The sequence below is a fragment of the Numenius arquata genome, chromosome 10 (assembly GCF_964106895.1).
Source record: "Numenius arquata chromosome 10, bNumArq3.hap1.1, whole genome shotgun sequence".
Classification (NCBI taxonomy): domain Eukaryota; kingdom Metazoa; phylum Chordata; class Aves; order Charadriiformes; family Scolopacidae; genus Numenius; species Numenius arquata.
In genome coordinates, this window is record NC_133585.1 from 2,621,535 (window position 1) to 2,641,554 (window position 20,020).

The 20,020-nt window shown below is 42.1% G+C and overlaps 1 protein-coding gene across 1 annotated transcript in view; it reads left to right on the top strand.

The window, feature by feature from the left end:
* Positions 1 to 20,020, top strand: part of ARHGAP22 (Rho GTPase activating protein 22) — a 123,065-nt gene that overhangs the window by 9,999 nt on the left and 93,046 nt on the right. The window contains exon 3 of the mRNA XM_074154615.1: positions 6,522 to 6,609. Coding sequence (XP_074010716.1) covers positions 6,522 to 6,609 — 88 coding nt within the window. The remainder of the gene's footprint in view (positions 1 to 6,521; positions 6,610 to 20,020) is intronic.

Below are 20,020 nucleotides of genomic sequence, written 5' to 3' on the forward strand. Positions count from 1 at the left end.
TCAAGGGTGTAACCTGTTGTTGCTTAGGACTTAGCGAGAAACAGCTGGATTTGGCACATTTAAGACAAGCACTTTATCTTTCTGTACAGCGCGTGGGGAGAGCTGGGCACTTCTGAACTGTCAGTGAACATGATGAGGAAGGAGTCGCCTCAGGTAGTCGTGTTGGCAGGAGTTTCTTTAACCCTGTCCATTTCTGCGATCGGGGTTGCTGTACCTTTATCACCGGGGGAAGCCTTTTTGCACGGGATGATACAGGACCACATCCTGACTATTCCTGTATCAGTCCCAAACTAGGATTTGCATCTGACTTCAGCTGGCACTGTCTGCGTCCCAGAGGTGAGAGGTACTTTTGGAACACATAAATAGCTATTGCTTGGGATTCCTTGGAATGAAGGGACAATGGTACAGACATGCCCACACGGCTTAAGAAGACAGCTGCAACCCTGGAAGGTCTTTATTACAGGCCGTGTAGATATTTTCATCAGTTGATATTAATTCCTAATTTTCTTCAGCTCTAAAAATACTCATGCTTCTTTTAAATCTTTGTTTTAAATACTAATTATGATTTGCAAGTTTGTGTGCAAAAACTAAATCAATAACTTCACTGAAATTCCCATTGATCTGCTGCCTATTTGATTATTTGTATGTACTCTGGAAGAGGGTCATATTCTTATTGTTTATCTGACTAAGTCAGGTGAGATTTATGCCGTAATACTTCAAAAGAGAAATCTTAAACAACGACTTTTTGTTCATGCATGTTGCATTGCCTATTTTTATGAAAACCTGTGTTTCCAGGCCCTTAGAGGGAATTGTAGATATTCTTCCCTTTAAAATAATGCTGAAAAGGTGGAGCTGTAATCTAATGACAGGAGAATGGCATAGGCTTATGGGAGTGAAGAGGACTTGCTCTGTGGTCTTAATGGATGGAGTACTGCTGAAGGGGTGTGTGTTTGTGTGCTGTATCACACAGTTGCAGTTGCACAGTCCACTCCATCAGACTGAATCCTGTGCCAAAGGGTAGAGGGTGAATTCACAGCCATTCCCTTTCTTGAGCATTTTCTCAGGTGTCCCCATGAGGAAAGGGGGAAGGAGGGACTGACTTGCAAAGAGCTTTTGATGCTCCTACTGACTCTGTCAATATATGTGTGGGGTTTTAAAGTAGCTTTGGGTTTGTTTCTATTCCCAGGGTAGGAGGTAACATGCAGCTCTCCCCAATTTCCAGGGGAACAGAAACCACTTTGCAGCTAATTTGTTAATCTTTCTTTCAGTATTGACTTGGTGTGATAAAAGGCTTCAGTTCCTCTGTAGGGGGCTTGACTTTTGCAACTCTAGAAAACAGTTGAATTTTCTAGAATGTGGTCTGGCCACTGGACTCTGAAGATGATGTTGTACATGATACTTTTCTGTATCCTTTTGGAATAATTTGCAATGCATTTGCAATTTTGTCATGTTGCCTTTCCAGTGTTGTCCTGTTACCTTTGGAATGCCTTCAATGTGTCTTCTAATTTCAGGGAACCTTAAAGTCAAAATATAGGACAACAGGAGTAGGAGGGAAGGGTGCTGAAAGTTTATCCTGTCCTGTTATCCTGGTTATCCTTCATTTTAATACTCATAACCATTCTAGATAAACCACTCAGTATGGACTTTGCTAAGTACCCTCCTACATTGTGTCTTTTTTTTTTGTCATTTTGTGCTCTGTTCTGGTCTAAGACATGAGGATGTGAGACAACAATTGACTTATCAGTTGAACCGTGGGGGTCTGTCTTTAGCCTGCTTTAAATATGAGTTAATTTGACTTCCATCTCTTTCCTGGCCATGGGTTAGCTTGGGCTGTTTGATCCTTAGAATTCAAGGTTATTATTATTCAGAGATAATTCACTGGTATAAAGCTGTTGTAGAAATTTTGTTTCATGTTCAGCTAAAATCAAGATGTTCATGTAGTGACTTCATCATCCTTGGTCTGGGATTCAGAAATGCATACCTCAGGGCAGATTTGAGCCCCGCTGTTACCCCCCTTCCCATCTTGTAAGCATTTGTAACAGTGACTAAAGTGCTGTGTTAAAGGTAATGGTGTGAGAATTGGGATAGTTCTGGCACTAACTGTGTTTCTTGAGGGACTCAGTCAAGAAAAGGAAACTTCCCACTCATGTTTCTTGTTAAAGCTTTTCTTTTCCAAACCCTGGCTCTACAGAGCCTGGTACAGGGCAGGGCTTCTCAATTGGTCTTGTTAGGGAGGACAACAGTAATACTTTTAAGGTATGAATGCTTGTCCTCTTGAAGATTCTCCCTCAAAGCACCAGGGTCTTGAAAGGGTGCAAGGTGATGCTGTCATCAAAAATTGGATTTGAAGCTCCAGCTTCCTGGAAGGTCTGTAACCTCTTGCCTGCCCCTTGAGCTGCTCAGCCATCCCAGGCTCCCAAAGCCCGCGGGAGGGAGGAATAACTTACTCATGAATTGAAGTTTATTTCTGGGGCATGCTTTGGCATATATCAAGTTAGGCCTTGGGGGATTTAAACTGATTTAATCCATCATTAATTTACTTCCCAAGCAAGATGGCTAATGCAGTCTGAGTGGATGGTGGACAAGGACACATCAATCTGGTTAAATTTAGTAATGTCTTTCTACCAGTGACAGCAACTGTCAGAATTAATGCATCTGCCTCTCTGAGATGAATTGGGTTTTTTCTACCTTTTCAGCTCTGTTTATTTAGACATCTCCATAGTGTCCCAGGCATGTTGGACAGCTGTGAGCTGGATACTCCGTCCCCCTCTGGAGAAGTGTTTTGTCCCCTAAAAGGGCTGGTTATACAACATAGAAGAGCTTAGCACAACTCCTGGCACGTGCAGAGAGAAATGCACAGGAAGCTGATCTGAAGGTCTTTGCTATATACACACCTGTGACCTAAAAAATACCTTCCAGAGATGGGCATTCGATGCAGGCTTTTCTTGTTCTTTGTAGGTAGAGTGAGCATCCCTCGTTTTCCTTCCTGAAAAATGATTCTTCTGGTTCTCCTATTTCCCGGCTCTTCCTTCAGTAGTTATGCTGCCAGCTCCACTTGCTGCAACTTCATTGCCCAGCTGAATGAGGTGCACACCAGTAGCTGTACTGGTGTACAGTCCCCATTGCCACTGTGAAAGTCCTGCATTCCTTCCTGTGGCTGTGGGGTTTTTTCTGATTGTTTTTTAAATGAGCTCTGCTATGTAGTTATCTTCCCCTTCTGGTTAAAATGAGAATAAGAAACAAGCAACTTCAATGAGAACTCTCTACGGAATATATATAATCAAATTTTATTTTCTGCTGTCTTTTAGGCACTACCCGTTTTGAGCCTGGCTGGTTTGCTTACGGGGCTTCTTAAGAGAGGGCTTGAACCTTAAAGGGGGGGAGAGAGTGAGTTACTGCCTCTTTAACAACTTTTCTTTCTACAAAATGTCCTCAAAGGAAAGCAGCTGTTCACATTTAAGAGGATTACATCTTCTGACATAAAACAGCCATTTCGGCTTTCAAACCATACCTGAAGCTCTAAAAATCCTGATCAGCTGGGATCAACTGATATCCTATTAGTTCTTATTGCTATAGGTACATTTCTAGCTGTGTTATGAGATAATGACCTGAGAATGCATAAACACCAAAATTAATTTAAACCAACAAAACAACCTTAAAAGATTTTTTTTTTTTTTTTTTTTTGGCCTACTTTGTGATTTTCAAGGTCCTTTTTTGTGGCTTGGCATTCTTGGCTTAGGCTATTCTGAAATCCTTTCTGGTTTCAATTGTGCAACTTACATATTTAATTTTTCTTCTGCTTGTGCTGCCATTTCACCATTTCCCTAGGGATGTTCCACATACTCCTAAAAGCAGGAAGGGTTTGAATTTCTGTCTGCAGTATTAAAACTTTAGGTTCTAGTTCTTCATAAAGAAACTTTTTTAAAAGACAAAGAAATGTCTGCCCAGCCTATTGCAGAGTGGGGCAATGCTCTGCTCACGGTTCATTCTAGCTACCAGTGTCAGGCAACTGTTAGTTTTTTATGTGGACAGAATGCACACAAAAACATATTACGTCCACTTTAACGCTTTACTCTTCCCCTCTAGGATGCTTTGTGGGGCCGGCAGGCGCTGGCTTTGGTTTAACTCCTCTGGTTCTCTGCTGAGCTGTCTCACATGCACATCAAATGTGATATGAAGAACTTTACAATGTGCTGCAAAACATCCAACCCCATCTTTTGCTGTCACACTATGCACAAAATTTTTATTTTTAAATGCAAGGAAACAAAATTGAGCACAATTTCCTCAAAGCAAAACCAAGGGTATCTAAATTGAAGGCCTCAATACAAAATCTGACTGGTTTAAGAGTGTTTCTTTTTTTTTTTTGTTTTCCTTTCATGATCATTTCTGCTTTTACGTTCTGTGGAAGGAACAGCAATAGTCCACACTGTTGAATGTGCAGCATATTTGCAACGTGGTCGGAGTAATGTCGCTTCCGGAACTTTTATTTTCTGATATTTTTAAAATGCAGCAACACTGGGGTGGTGGTGGAGATCTCTTGGATATAGAGTAGTATTTGTTGTTCTATAGACTATGAATACTCAAATCCAGGGTGTCTTGCATTTCTGCCCTTTAACTGTGCACTGGCCTGCAATATGGGATTAACTGGAGTAGAGTTTTATGAATTACGGATGACAGGGAGTCCCTGCTCTGGAATGTTGATCTGGCTTGTCAAGAGGAAGTATGTGAAGGTCTGTAGCCTGATGCCACTGAGGGATGGCAAAACATGGAAGCATTTTGCTGAATCTACAGTGACATGGCAGGTTGACTTCTGCTTTGTGAAGAATAAATTTGACTACTTGTAAGACATTTTCAGGCTGCCACAAACACATCCTTTCAAAGCAGCGAGTCATTTTAATAGGGTGGGTTGTCAGAACTAGAATGCCAACTTGTAAACCTCCATGACTCGGAGCTTATTTCCTAGCTGAAGTATTTTCCATCTCAAGCATTACTGTTCTGGTAATTTATTTGAAAGAAAAAAAAAAAGAAAATAATAAAACTGAATTCATTTACATTTAATCCAAGCTGACTCCTTGGTTTATTACAGCGGTTTCTCCAAACAAAGCATCTGCAGGAAAAATGTATTACCAAGGGGCAAAGCCAGGGAAGTTATGCCATAACAGATGTAATGAAAAATAATGTAACTGCCTTCTCTATTTTATGGAGAAGATTGAAAAGGTCATATGATGGGTTGTCTTTTATCGGTTGAAGCCCTGGATTGTCTGTCTCACGAGACACTAATTGTGTTACTGAGTAATGTGGATCTGGAAGCTGACAAAGAGCGGAACTGGGATTTGTTTGATTACCAATGTTAGGATGCTCCAATCTGTCTTGGATTTGGCTGTTGCCCAGTGGGTTGGAGAGAATGTAACTGTGCATGCTTACTGGAGATATACATGAAAACAACCGACTGGAACAACTTCTTTCTGCTTTTTCTGCTCAGCCAAAAAAAGATGGTTTGGACCCAGCTTCCATTGCAGGGCAGTTCTGTGCAGGAGTAGAAACTGCTTATTACACTCTTCATGGCTTAACTCTTGAGAGTCCCAGTTCTTACTGCCTTTTATCTGTCTTATTGTGTTTATGTCCTAAAGAATGTTGGCTGGAAACCTTTTATAAATGTCAAAGATTAAACTAAAAAATGTGGAGAAACAATGAGGTCCAAATAGTGTGTTCATTCTTGTTCCACCCACATTACTGGACAAGAGCTTCCTGTCATCTCTTTTTCAGCTTTTCTATGATCAAGATGGTTTTTTTTTTCCCTTTGAAGATGCTATGCCCCCAGCTATGCACCGAACATTGTATTGTGTTAGTTATGCTGAGGCTCAAGGTGAAAATTAATTTGAATTCTGGCAGCATTTGAACTTGGGAAGTAAAGGGGCTCAGATTTCTTGCTATGGAAACTGTAGTCCCTTGGATTAAAAGTTGGTCCCATTGCTTTGCAAACCTGAATCAGCTGCTGTCCTCCTGTATCTTCCTGGGAACTTCTCTGTACTGAGAATCTCTGGAAAACAGGCCATTTTCTTCACTTGCAGAAATAAAGATTTAGAAATAGAAATTCAGCCACCTCATTGCTGCAGGCTGTGACCAAAAACTAAAGGGTGAAGGCATCACAGAATGATATGGGGTTGGAAGGGACCACTAGAGATCATCTAGTCCAACCCCCTGCCAGAGCAGGTCCACCTAGAGCAGGTGAAACTTTTTCAAGGGATAATTAGCTATGGAAACCAAGGAGAATCACCTATGTGTGCTCAGAGTGTTATTCCAGAGGAAAGATTGTTTAACCAGAAGTGTCCGGTGAGAGAGAAAGGATGGGTGAGGCAGGTGCATGACCAGCTCAGGCTTTTCTTGCTTAGAAGGGTGGAAAGGAGATGGACTCAGTGGAAGAGTGGGGCTTAAATTTGCTACATCTCTTATGTTTATCTTCTTTTTCTTTGCTGCCTTAGTGGCCTTTCCCCTTTCACTGGTGTTTGTGTCCCTTACAGGGTTTGATACTACTGCAAGGCAATCAGGTGAACGAGCTGCCACCTAATCCTGATGAACCAGGGAAACATCTCTTTGAAATTGCCCCAGGTAGGCCAGCATTTCCTTGTACTTTCAACATAACATCATCTCATTCCCATTGGTTGTCGTTAATGATAATTGAACTGCATTGATCACTTCTAAGCATTCCAATACACTGGCTGGAGGATCTAGAAACTGGAAATGAGACTTGACAGATGACTCTGTGTTCCTTGTTTTGGATATAATTGCTGCTGTAGTACCTCATGAAAATAGGAGTTGAGATGCATCATGCTCTGTGATTTTCCTGTTCGGAGGGGGCTCCTTGCCTGGCGTGTTTTGTACTCTCCCAAGCTGGTGTGGTTTTCTGGTTATTATGGGAGAAGTTGACTTACAGAAAAAGGGGGTGAAGTATCCAGATGTAATTTATTTCATGTATACTAATTGGAGGAAGGAGAAAAAACATTTCAAAATATTTCACTTTTGAATAAAAGGTTTAAGAGAATAGATGACCTGCCAGGGAAGAGAGGTTGAAATTTTGTTAGGCAGAAAATCTAATGATCTATTGGCATAGTCTTAATTTAAAACTTTTGAAATCATTTTAGCTCCCATGTAAAGGCTTCCTGTGGACTGGCTTGGTATCTCCAGGGTATATTGAAAGTTAAGTTCCCAGTTGCAGCATAGCAGCAATTGTATTAACTTTATGACTGTGGTTGGGAGACTGTCTCTGTGCACAGATTTGAATGCAGTATATTTTGGAGGTAGTTTCAGGTGGCAGGATCTACAGAGAAGAAAGCTGTTGCATCACTAGCAGTTTAAGAGCAGAGGAGTGAGAAAGATGAACAGGGTTAGTCCTCCCACAGCTATCTCCCAATGCCTGAAGACTGAGTTCCTCACAACAAGGAGAGAGCCAAATGTGACTTTGGTAAAAATTACATGAGTGCACTGGCTCAGTCATGCTTTACTTCACGATCAGTTTCTCCCACAAACATCAGGGCGCTGGGCTCAGTGTTGCTTGTGTGGAAGATCTCCTAGGAAGTGACATTCATTGCCTGAATGTGACACATCTTCTGCCCCATTTTCCAAAGATTGTGCACTGTACTGGTGTAGAAGGAATGTGGATCTGGGATGTGAAAGCGCTTGGGTGGCTGTGATTGTGAATGGTCCCGTGTGTTCTGGCAGTGACTGAGCCACAGACTGGCCCAGATGAGTTTCCTGCAGATTTGAGTTTTCCCACTAGTTCCAGGTGGGAAAACAGGCATTCTGCGCCTCTTGCCCAACCTGTCAGGTTATATTGTAGGCTGCAAAAGAATTGTCCTGATCTGCAGGTGGCTGTTGCTTCAGTGGAATGAGTAAAGCAATGCAATGTGGCTACTTGAAAAAGGCTATCCAGGAGGATGGCAAAAAAGTGACGCTGTTCACAGTATCGTTGTGAATCCCAGGACATCTGTGTTCAGCTTGTGGTTTTGACATTGCCCTTCTCCATGTTCCCTGGAAAAATGATTCAGTCTTAGTGTACCACTGTCCTGCCTGCAAAACTGAGATGTTTTCCCTACTTTGTGGAGCTAAATCCATTCATGTTTATAGCAAGCTTAGTTGCTACATGGGTAGCAAGTATTGAAAAATGCTGTAAGTAGGCAGTCGATACAGAATGTGACTCGACACAGACGTCACTGGAGAATGTGGCCTGAAGAGTTTCCCGTTCTCTTCACAGTACGTTTATTCTGTGCTGGTTTTGGCATAAATACCTCTTCTTTTTTGCATGTGTTCTGAAATGACTGTGTTCTGCATGGCTGCCAGCCTGTAGAACACCCACACAGTGAGCAGCTCTTAAACGGATGCCAGATAGGAAGGGGAGCACGAATGATCTTGCAGGAGCTACATCATTATTTTCCATCACTTCTCATCTTTCCCTGTGTTGGGTGTACAGCCATGAACATATCTCTGCCTTATTGTGCCTCAGTTTCCCCCCTGTAAATTAGGACTGTATAGTTTCTATAGGGATGATATTTTTTTTTAAGTTGTCTTAAATAAGTTGGGAATCTTGTGAATACAAGTACATTCCATGGGTGTAAATATAGATACAGGATGTTACTGTGATTGTGAGCGGCAGAGCTTTAACTAACAAAATTAATAACAGAGTGCAGCATTCCAAAAATGTTCCCATAGTGTCCTGACACCAACTTATCTGGCAAAGAGGAGGGGCTGAGATGTCCCAGCAAGGAAACGTCCAAAGCTTTCTAAAGTCTGTGGTACCAGTTACCTCCAAAAAAACTATTTTGTGATCAATAGCTCAGGCTTTCAGCATCCTTATTGCTGGAAGTGTCGCTGGGATCTTCCCACCTTTCCTCTGTTGTGGGCTGTGTAAAGCTTGGCTGCGGGAGCTGCTTCCTCGGAGTGCGGGGACCAGAGTAACAGCGTGTCCCGAGCTGTAACAGAGCATGTATTGATTTTTCGCTGAGTAACAAGAACTAATGATGGGCATTGTGTATTATTCATGTTTCATCAAGTTCATTTCTAAGCTGTATAGTGCAGCTGGGAGAAGGGTTAACTGGGGACACGAGAGACTGCAGAACAGTTCTACAGTCAAACCAGTGTTAGATCTGGTGGGCAGGACTTCCTGAAGCACCTCCTTTGGCCGAGATGTTTCCCCAGAAAAGAAGATAGAGAACTATGTAAATTTCTGGACCCTTTTTAACCCATTCATGCTTTTCTCCCTTACAGCTAGTGAAGTCCAAAGTGGAAGGGCAGGATAAGCTGTAGGCTCAAGTTGCTCTCATGTTCCAGTGTCCATTAGCCAGGTAGGGGGGAATGTTTTTATAAAATTATCAGGGTAGTATGAGGTCAGGTGCAAAGCTCTAACCATTTGGGGTAATCATCACACAGCAGCTGGTATTTCTGGATGGAAATAACCACTGGATGTTGCTTGGGAGAGGAATTCAAATCTGGTAACAGCAACAGCAGGTGACTGATTACTTGGGGCAACAAAAGAGCCGTGTGTTAGCTTGGGGTGACAGTGCATTATGCAACATGTAAGAAGCACAGGGATTGATCTCTGAGAATGTTTTAAAGAATATTTATAGCTTAAAAGGTGAGACCTTAGGGGTATTTAGGAAGCTGATGCCTTTAATGCCCTGTGGCAAATAATCCGCCTGGTTTTATTCTCTGGTCTTTGCAGCACTATGAGATGAGACACTCAAGTTTCTCTGCAGAGTCAGAGAGAATTCTCTGATATAGTAAGATATAGTAAGAGAGGAAAGATAGAAATGTGAACAAGAAATCTTCCATGGATTATCCAGTACCTCTTTGGTTAACATCCTCTCCTGTGATGCAGGAGACCCAAGTTTCTGTTCCATTGGGTTTAGACTAGGAACCAGAATCTGCACAGGAACCACCTGTGCAGTGGGCAAGTACCCTCAGTGACTACTGTTTGGGGTTTGTTTTTGTTTTCCCTGGGAAGGAAGTTTTTGTTTCATTTTTTACTACGAAATCATTCTAGAGTAATGCTCTTGTCCAATGAAAAATGGCCTTTTTCTATTTCAACAAACTGGTATGTTATGGTTGAAAGCAGCTTTGCTGAAAAATTTCTGACCGAAACTCATGGTCCACATCTTGGTGTCTCCTTATCCCTGATGACAGCTGGTTCCTCTTTCTGGCCACAGTGCTTTCTGTCGAGGTTAACAGTGACAGCTCTTACCTGGGTCTTCCTGTGAAAATGAGTGCAGTTTTTGGCCAAGTTTAATTTGATCTCACTGGAAACTGCTGCTGAAGGCATTGATCTTGCTTTCCTCCTTTCTCTGGCTTCTTCCCCAATATTTAATCACATCTCTCACTTCAGCTCTTATGACTGAAAAAACAGTTTTCAAATCAGTTGAACTTCAGGTCAATCCAACTAAGCTTGATGAAAACTGCACCCTGAGGTTTCTTTGTGGGCTCCAGTTGAGTAACACCAACTGATTATTTCTCTCTTTAGTGGCGCAGATCACAGAATCACAGAATGATATGGGGTTGGAAGGGACCTCTGGAGATCATCCAGTCCAACCCCCTGCCAAAGCAGGTTCACCTAGAGCAGGTTGCACAGGAACGTGTCCAGGTGGGTTTGGAATGTCTCCAGAGACGGAGACTCCACCACCTCTCTGGGCAGCCTCTTCCAGGGTTCTGCCACCCTCACAGGAAAGCAGTTCTTCCTCATGTGTAGATGGAACTTATGTTCAAGTTTGTGCGTCCTCTTTGGAACTGTTGTCTCAGGCCTTTTGCAGACTTGGAGCAAAGATGACTGCCTATGCTTCATTCAGAAGTAGAAGGTTATTTTCAAAACTTTAAAAGTCAAAGCTCTGTGACATGCCTCTTCTATTAATTATGAAGACCAAGCTCAATATAGGCAGCTTGCCCTTATGAAAGGGACCTGCATTCAATAGTGACTGCTTTAAAGCCAGACTGGTGGTTGTGCTCTGCCAGAAGTTGGGCTGGGGCAGAGTAAAATGCCTCATCCGGGAATTTTTGCTCAGGGTTTGTGTAGAAGCCATTTCACTGCCTTGTTTGTTCTGTATCAAGTAGGAAATCAAGAAAGGCAGAATGAGAAGGTGGGAGTCCTAACTCTTCTGGGGACAGTAATTGTTGATGACTCGTTCTGTAGGGAGTCCTTCGGTGTCACTGCAGTGTCTTGCAGAGCAGTTGGAGTGGCAGCTTGTTTGTCTTGTCCCAGTGGGGTGAATGATGCCTACAAAGCAGTTTGCTCTGTGGTATGCTTTTGTGTCTCAGGTGATCAACACCAATTAAGTCATTTTTGTGGCCTTTTTATCTCAGTTCCCGTTGAGATGGTGTGTAATTAAAATACCTGGAGGGGAAATTAGAAATTCAGACATTAAAAATTATTCCATGTTCTCTATTATTCAATGCAAATTGCAATTCTAACTAACAGCAGGAAACTGAGTTTGCTGCTGGTAATTAAATTTTCTCCTGAAGTCTACAGCTGATAACTGACTATGCATATCTGAATACGTGATGATGTTGATATTTAAGGGTTTTATTTAGGTATCTGGGATTTGGTACTCGGAGTATTGACTAGGGAAATGGCAGCAAAATTAAGTAGTTCTGGGTCATACTAGAAAGAACAAGACAATGTTATTTCAGCAGCGTGTTGTGACCCTTACCAAGTGAGAGCTGTGGACATCAGAGTGTCCATGGCATTGCACTGACCTGCAGGAGAAGGTGGATGGTCTTGGTTTTGCAGTGGAGGGCACTGTCTGATCTGTGTTTAACGCTTCTAGATGTCTGAAGTGCAGCTGTGGGCATGCAAATATTTGTATGTTACGGAAAGTGATAGCTGTTTTTTGCAACATTAGATAGATTTTTCCATTTATTAAGGAGGGGAAAACCTAAAAAGTCTTCTCTGAACTGTGTTTCCGAGGGCATGCCCAGAATGATAAACTTGCCTGCCTTCTTTGCAGTCACACTGTCTGGAAACCTTATAGCTTGGGTTGAAGACCTGCAAGGCAATAAAACCTTAGCCCTAAGATAGTGACAGGTATGTCTGCTTGGCTTTTGCCAGCTACAGAATCTCTTTACATGCAAGTTAAGCACAGCCTCAGACTCCATGGAAGTGTGTATCCTACGCTACCACACCTAAAAATTGTTAATACATTCTTCTATATGTTCTACTTGTTCCATCTTCTCCTGAGCACTAGATGGTGCTGGTTCTTTCCACGTTGTGCTTGGACATTTGCTGTCAGTTATGGCGTATGTCCTGAGTTCTTGAGTGTGTTCATCCTGCAAGAGGAAATTAGCCACTCCACTGTGCGGGGGAGCGTCTTGAACATAGGCCTCCGCTATGTCAGGTGAACATACTGACCCAGGGGTTACTCGCCCTTTTGAGGTATCTGTCTGCTCTCCTCCTCCCCCATTCTGAGCCTGATAAACCTATTTTTCAAAATATCTATCTTCAGACTTTCCCAGTTTTAATGAATTGGCATTTGCCGCTTCCATCTGGGTGTGGGGGTGAAGGAGTTTGATCAAACCTCTGGCTGTGTTGCTGTTCAGAGATCTGCTGGAAAGACCAAAGGATACAAATTGTCTTCCTCAGGGTAACTCCTTTCCTAATTGTACTGGAATTCTTTTATCTGACTGAAAAAAAAAAAAAAGGTCTGGACAGACCACAAAAACTCCTGATAGCTTCATTTAGCATCAACAGAAGGTTCAATCAGCTGCCAGTACTTCTAGGCTTGTTCTATAAATGGACTTGAGTTGAACAACTATTATATGAGTAAATTAATGTAGAGATTAGACGCTAACAACTCAAATCTTCTACAAGCAAGGTGTCTCTGTTGCTGATCCTCCTGATCTGTACTTGATCCTGATCCCTGAATACTTGACTGTACCATGTCAATGAATACTTCTGAAAAGAGAACGTGAAAAAAGGGACTGAACTTTGCCCTCGGAATTCATGTAACCTCACTGATTTCAGGGGTGGTGTGTTCAGGCCAGTGGTAGATCCCTACAACTTGACCCGCACTGTTGCCTACTTAAGGTGAGTACCTGGCGAGTGTTGGTGAAGGTCATCCCACTGCATCCAGGCTTTTGTACAGAAAGGTTATTAGGCTCCTCTTTCCCCCTGAGGGCTCTGAGGCTCTCTGATAGTTGAGAATGTTTTGGCTCACCTTGTATTATCAACTTAAGACATCTTGAAGGGCATCAGGAGGCACCTGCAACCCATAAATTGCTTTTTGCTTTGTTTTTTTCCCTAACATATGCAATGCCCAAGGCTTATGTTTGCGTTTGGCAAGCAAAGATCCCGCTTCATGAAATAAACAAGATCCTGCCTTTGTTTCATTAGGAGTGTTTGATCTACTCCAATTTATACCGTATCCATCCCCCCATGCTCTGGGGCCCTGGGCAGTTGAAAGTAGGCCTGGAAATGGGCTGTGACAGCAGATGTGTTCTGCTCCCCTGGAATTTAGGTCTCCAGGAGAAGCTCTGCAGCTGATCCCTGAGGAGTAGCACCTACCTGTCTTAATGCTCGCACTGGCTTTCAATGGGAACGCTGGTTTTAACAACTTCAATTGCAATGGCACGAGTCCTGCTGGGAAAGGAGTGTGGGGCTTATGGTGTTTCATGAATAGCTTTTTCTGCTGGTGCAGATAATTAAAACATAATCTCTGACTATTCTTGAGCAGTTTCCTTTAACCCATTGTATTCCTCAAAGTCAAATATGTCAGCAGAGCACTTTGTGGAGGCTGCCCTGTGGGTGTAGAAACATGGCTCTAAGATGATGGTGTATCACTGCTGGGATGTCAAGGCAGCATTTGATCCCATCAGGTTTGCTTTTTAGTACAAATTAGGTAAGATTTTTAAGCTCTTCCTGCTGAGGTGTTCCAGAATAAGTGCTCCTATTGAGTATTCTGCCTTAAGGATAATATATTAAGCCCTAAGGCATGTGTGGTTAGTAGAGATTTTTTTTTTTTAAAAAGGATTTCTGTGCAAGAACAGCTTTGTTCATTAAAGATACGCTTATCAAACTGTCAAAATGATCAGTTATATAGTACCTTCCCCATATTTCTTGCTAATTTGTCAACAATCAAGTCTTCAGTGCTGTCTCACAGCTTGTATGCTCTGGTGCTGCTGTTGCAGGTTAAGCTTTGTTCAGTCCCAGAAGCAGCTGTGTTCCTGTTTGCAATAAGAATGAGTGAATTCTCCACAAGATTTACACAATGTTTGGGACCCCTGAGGCTAAAAAAGTCCTCTGCTTTAGTAGGTTAGCATGATGAAGTAAATAAAATAAAACACATTATACATGGCAGTGTATTTGCTAGCACACAACAAATTCTAGCAGTGGTAAAAATAAGTATTAGAGGTCACCATCAGCATGAAGAAAGAAAACATCTAGCTAAAAGGAAGTTTCCTGCTTAGGTGCCTGCTCCGCAAATATTTTACCAGCTCAATAGTCTTACTGAGGTGAGTTGATCTCTAAGTCTTGTGGGATTGAGCCCTTTATTTGAAGTTCATCTGATTTGCCTTGTGCAGTTCAGTGGATTAATTCTTGTCCCCAGCTGATCTGGCACAGTCATGTTGAATTGCAGATATAAAGCATTTTAGGTTAATTTGCAGGGTTGTGTTGGCTGTGTGAGCTGGAGATGCAATCAGGGTTGTTCACTTTTTTCCTTTGGTGTTCCCAGGGACTGCTTTCCTCTTTATTTCCTGTACTTGAGCTTTTTTGGGGTCAGCATGTCTGCTGAGTGTATTTTCTTAGCTCTGATGCTAGGAGAAATGAATTGCTGAATTTTCAATGGATGGATGATGATTCTTTGTTTGTTGAGGTGGTTAATTTATTTTAATACTCTGTGGATCCTGAATCTGTCAGTGGATGAATGTATCTGCCTGCAGAGCTCATGCTTTAGAATATCAAGAATAGAGAAAACATCTCTTTGTTTCTAAATGTAAAATTTTGTGGACAGGGAGCAGTAACTCATTTTTTTGTGTAGCTGCTGCGCTCCTGCTGTTGTCATTACAGAATTGCTGTAACATCTGCAGCATTTAATGGCTTGTGGCTTTACTCTGTCACTTCCTACCTGCTTTGAGATGCTGTGGATTTGCTTTCTGCGGTGTGTGCAGTGAGCGTGGGCTATGCAGGATATAGGGAAGCACATACACGCTCTCAAGCTGCATCAGTCACATTGCGTTCTCTGGAAAGAGAGCAAGAAGGTCTCTAAACCGATGCAGGATGGCACATAACTGAAAGAAACCAAAATATTTGCTCCCCAGACTGCTCCAGAAGGGAATTCTGACATATTTTTTTAGAAAACCCATATCTAAATGAGAGGGAACCATCATCCCAAACCACACTATGTGCTGACAATCCTATAAGGCAGCTCCACTGAGGTGCCTGCTAGTGCGGGTGGTTTAACTGCTCAGTGTAACACACTGTAATGACTTGAAAATACCAGCTGGAAGTCATTCTGGGGAGCAAAGGTAAGAAAAATAAAACACATTTCCTTTTCACACAGCCCACGCAAAAGGGGGAGAAGGGAGGCAAAGCTGGTCATGTGCTGCTCCAGTATCCAAAAGGAATTATACCTATTATACTAAGGAAGGCGATATCTGGGATGTTTATGAAACGGTGCCTGTGAATGATGCACTAATGCCAGTTTGAAGTGGCAGCTGCCAAACAGCTGTGTGGGGTCATCGGCACCCCCCCCTCCCCTCGTGTTTCTCTGAAATGCTTCAGGGATCACTCGTGTGCTTTCGGTGAGAACCAGCTCCCACTGGGCTTTCTGAACTTCATAGGAGGGAGGAGGAGGAAGAAATATGGCAAAAATGTAGTGCCTGGGGCATAACACTGAAGATTTATACTTTAAGTAAGTCGTCCTGCTATAAAGTAACAAGAACTTAATGTTACATTGTAAAAGCTTTCTTTTAGCTTTAAGTATTTCCAAAGTACTGATTAGGTAGGATGAGTGGGGGAGGAAGGCTGGGGTGTTGAAGTGACTTACACGCTCTTTTTTTAATGATTTTCAGATTCTTATCCTCCACACATGCCTGTACTCAGCCTTACCTCTGGGTAGGGTCCTATCAACTGGGTTGCTCCCAAAATATCTGCCTGACTCTGAACTTGCTGATAAGGTTTGAGTGTGTTATGCAGGAGCTTAGGCTAGGTCATCACGCAGGTCCGTCTGGGACTTGATGTTTGTGAATACATTTTAGAAGATGCAAGTTGCCACAGGGAAAGAAATCGGTTTGCCACCTGAATTGTTGAGAAATATTGACACTAATTGCATAAAAAATGGAATGCGTGAAATTTTGTTACTTAGAGCGCCCCTGCAAAGTAGAGTGGCAAACTAAGGAATTAATTTTGTGGTTTTTAAAAATAATAAATTATAAGAATATCAGTCTTTTTTCCATCAGTTCCTGTTGTTCTAAGAAATTCATTAAGCAAGGGATGGATGTGGAATCTTTGGCATGTCCAGAATGTGTGGGATTTTTTGCGATGCAGGCTCTTCTAATAGACAGGATCCTGTAGATGCTTGGATATCGGATTTACATGCATTTCAGGGCACTGGAAGCAATTCCCCCTTCCCAAGAGCTTTATTCTCTGTAGAGAAGTTAATTCCACTGAATTTGAGTAACTTGAACATAGCCTGTTTGAGCTGGTTAAAGTTTTTTGGCTTAAAGGGGAAGTATCATGACAATTTTGATTGAGACTTAGTTACTAACCAGCACGGCTGTGTTTCACCTTTTCTGTTGATTTTTTTTCTGGGAATAGTTTTAACTACCTGTACCAGTTATAGGTGTAGCTTCCCTATAGGGCATGTATGAGTATGCCTAGGTGTATCTTCTGGTATGTAGAGGATATCATACCATTTTAAATTTCACATTGCGCTGCATTTAATAGACCTGACCTGTGCCAGTAAAGAATCAAGTTCTGAGTTTATATTATTAACACTAGAAATGGCATTGGCTTTATTATTTTAGTAGTCTGTTTCTAAACAGTTGTAAAATACCAGATCTTGAAAAGTCCTCCTTTTTACTACAAGCACCTGAAAAGGCTGTGTTTTGAACTAACGTTTTCCATCTTATTTTTAAAAAAAATTTAAGAGGAGCTCAGCTTAGTGAAGCGTGGCTAATCTGTGTTGAATTTAATGGCGTTGCAACAACTTTATTCTCCTAAGTTTAATTTAAGCTTCACAGCGTCTCTATGGTACCCATCGCAGGGGCTCTGCTTGAGGCACTGTTCCGTAAAAGCAGCGAGGCAGCTGGAATCGGGACCATGCTCTGTTTTGTGTAGCACGTTCTGATAAACTTAATCTTCCCAGTTTTCTTCAAGCACTCTAATTGAAATGGATGTGATTTCTTCCATTAGGAAGACAAAGTTCAGGCCGCTTGTAATTATAGAACTCTCCCTTTTAACAGACTCTAAATGTTTATTTTCTCCAAGTTTGTGTCTTCTATCTCTGTTGTGGCAGGTGCACAGCGCAGTGCAGAGACGTTCTTCCAAAGTCTGGCTTTGAATCTCAGCCAGAGGAGAGAGATGTCTTTGTAACTGCAGGATTAGGTGGTGTATTCTACATCCATAAACCATTGCTCATCTAATTGAAATCCACTTAAGAAGATGTTGATATCCAGGCCTCCGTGTGGTACCAAAGATGCTATACATCATGTTGAACTCGTGAAGCGTTATTGTTAGTTCTGGGCTTTGCTTTTAATCACCAGCTGTCTGACACTGGTGAAAACTTGGGGAGCGGGCAAGAGGAATTTGAGAGAACAAAGAAAAGAGCTATGAAATCAAAAGTATACAGTGTTAAAAGGGAGTGTCTGAAAGACTGTTATAACCAACCATATATTCTTTGCATTGAAGGATAATTGTACAAACTGTGTTGCTTCCCTGGATTCAGAGTTGTGGATTTTACCGTGAGGATTTATCAGCACATGGGCAGCTGCTGACTTAAGAGATGAAGAGCCTTGTCTACATTAGGAATACTGTACTGGTATAATTATGTCAAAAGAAAGCCTGTACTGGCATACTGGAGTAATGTGGAGAAAGATTACTTTTCTTAACACAAATATAAATGTCTACAAAGATGAGCAGCCTTCTAGCTGTGCTGGTGTGAGAATCCCCCCACTCCACAGAGGCCATAAAGGCTCTGCTTTGAGACCATGTGGTCTGTATATGAACTGGAGAGTCGAAATGATGCCTTCTGGGAGGGTTTGGAAGATCTTTTCCAGGCTAAATTTCCTATGGTCTGTTTTGAGTGGACAGACCAGGGTTCAGCAATTTATTTCTGTCCCTATGTCCTTATAGGTCTTGAACATGGATCATCAGTGTCATGTGTTGCTGACACTGCAGAAGATGAAAGAACACATCCTACCTTTAGTGAGCTCTGTGACCCAAACACATCACAGCAGAGAGTAAAGTTAGTACAACTGGAAATATTTTGCCTATGATCATTCTAGCTAAGAGAAATATTACTTCCTGAGCCCCTGTTCTGAAGCTGATGGGGGTCTGTGGAAGGTGTCATAAATATGGCTGTGGATCTGTGAGGTAACTGTCTTAATGAAGGGACAACATAACGACTGGGGAGGAGCAGTGGGAGGGAATTAAGCGTCCTCTGCCATTAGTGTTTTGAGGTCATGGCTATTTCCTCTTGGAAAGCTCAGTTCCACCTTCAGTTGTAATGCTGACAACATCACAGGGTTCTGCTTTGATCTCACTAACTTTGATGAAATCATGATTAAGCTGCACATAAGGAGTTGTTTCTAAACCACCTCCCCCAAGGTATCCCATGCTGTAGGAGTCCAGATATTTTCTATCCGTCTCAGACCTTCTTGCCATTATCTTAAGATTCTGCAATCTTATTGTCCCAGCACTCTCTAATCAGGGAACACATTGCCTTTCTCCTGACAAAAGTGGACCAGCAAGGACATCAGCTTTGCCAGGACCAGGTGCAGAAGGCTCATTATAAAGGGACTTTGCCCAAGGGGTAAGGCTGAATATTTGGGGATTTTTCATTGTTTCCTCAGTACTTCAATGCCAGAAGCCTAAGAGCTTGCTAATGCCCCTGAAGCAAAGACCTGGGGATTTACTCTCTAGCACGATGTGGCTAAAGGTATATTGGAATTTACAACCAAGATTTCTTCATTTGTCGATGTTTGCACCTAAAATTCTTCTATTTTGAATTTGCTTGGGAAGCTGTGAGCTTCTTGTGTACAACAGATGGTCCATCAGAATTTGCGAGACTCCTTTTTCATTTAAACAAGTACTTTGGGTTGCAGAGCCGTTATTTGAATGGAAGGAATAAAGAAGGTGGACACCTGGGAATCTCTTTTAAAATATGGTCAGTGCTATGGAAAAAATGTCAAAATGCCTGTGCAAATTCTTGTCAGATGAGTGTCAGATGGTATAACTGCAGATGCTGAAATTCTCTTGGGATTGCAGTGATTGGAGGGAAAAGAGGAGGGAATAGACCTGCTCAAATCAGAATAACTTTTCGTAAATTCAGTATCTTATGACTCTGGACTAGAAACTGTTTAATAGGACACGGTTGTATGTTCTGAAATATTGTGCCCTGTTATAAAGCCTAGCCGAGCCTGGAAAATGGGAATGTGTTCTTATATCACCTGGGAAAAGACAATGTGTGAATACAAAAGATGTATTTCCACACAGTACCTACCTCTCTCACAGTCTAGTGATGTACCTTTATCCAACTCATGTTCTTCTGTGCCAATGTCTTCCGTGAGGAGTGGATGAACTATAAATTGTTCCTTTAAACCGTGAAGGTCTGATTCTTCTCTCAGCAGGTTATTTTTCAGAGTTTTACCAGCCTGGAGAACCAGAGTTTGCAAAAACATGTCCTTCACAGTTTATGTTAAAGGCATTAGAAGTGTGTATTTGGAGGGTTGGGCCTTTGGGGGCTGGGGATGATGGAGAATAGGGGCTTGGAAGGGGAGAATGGTTTAGACTTCTCCAGTCTCAGGGGAAAGAAGCCTTGGGGGA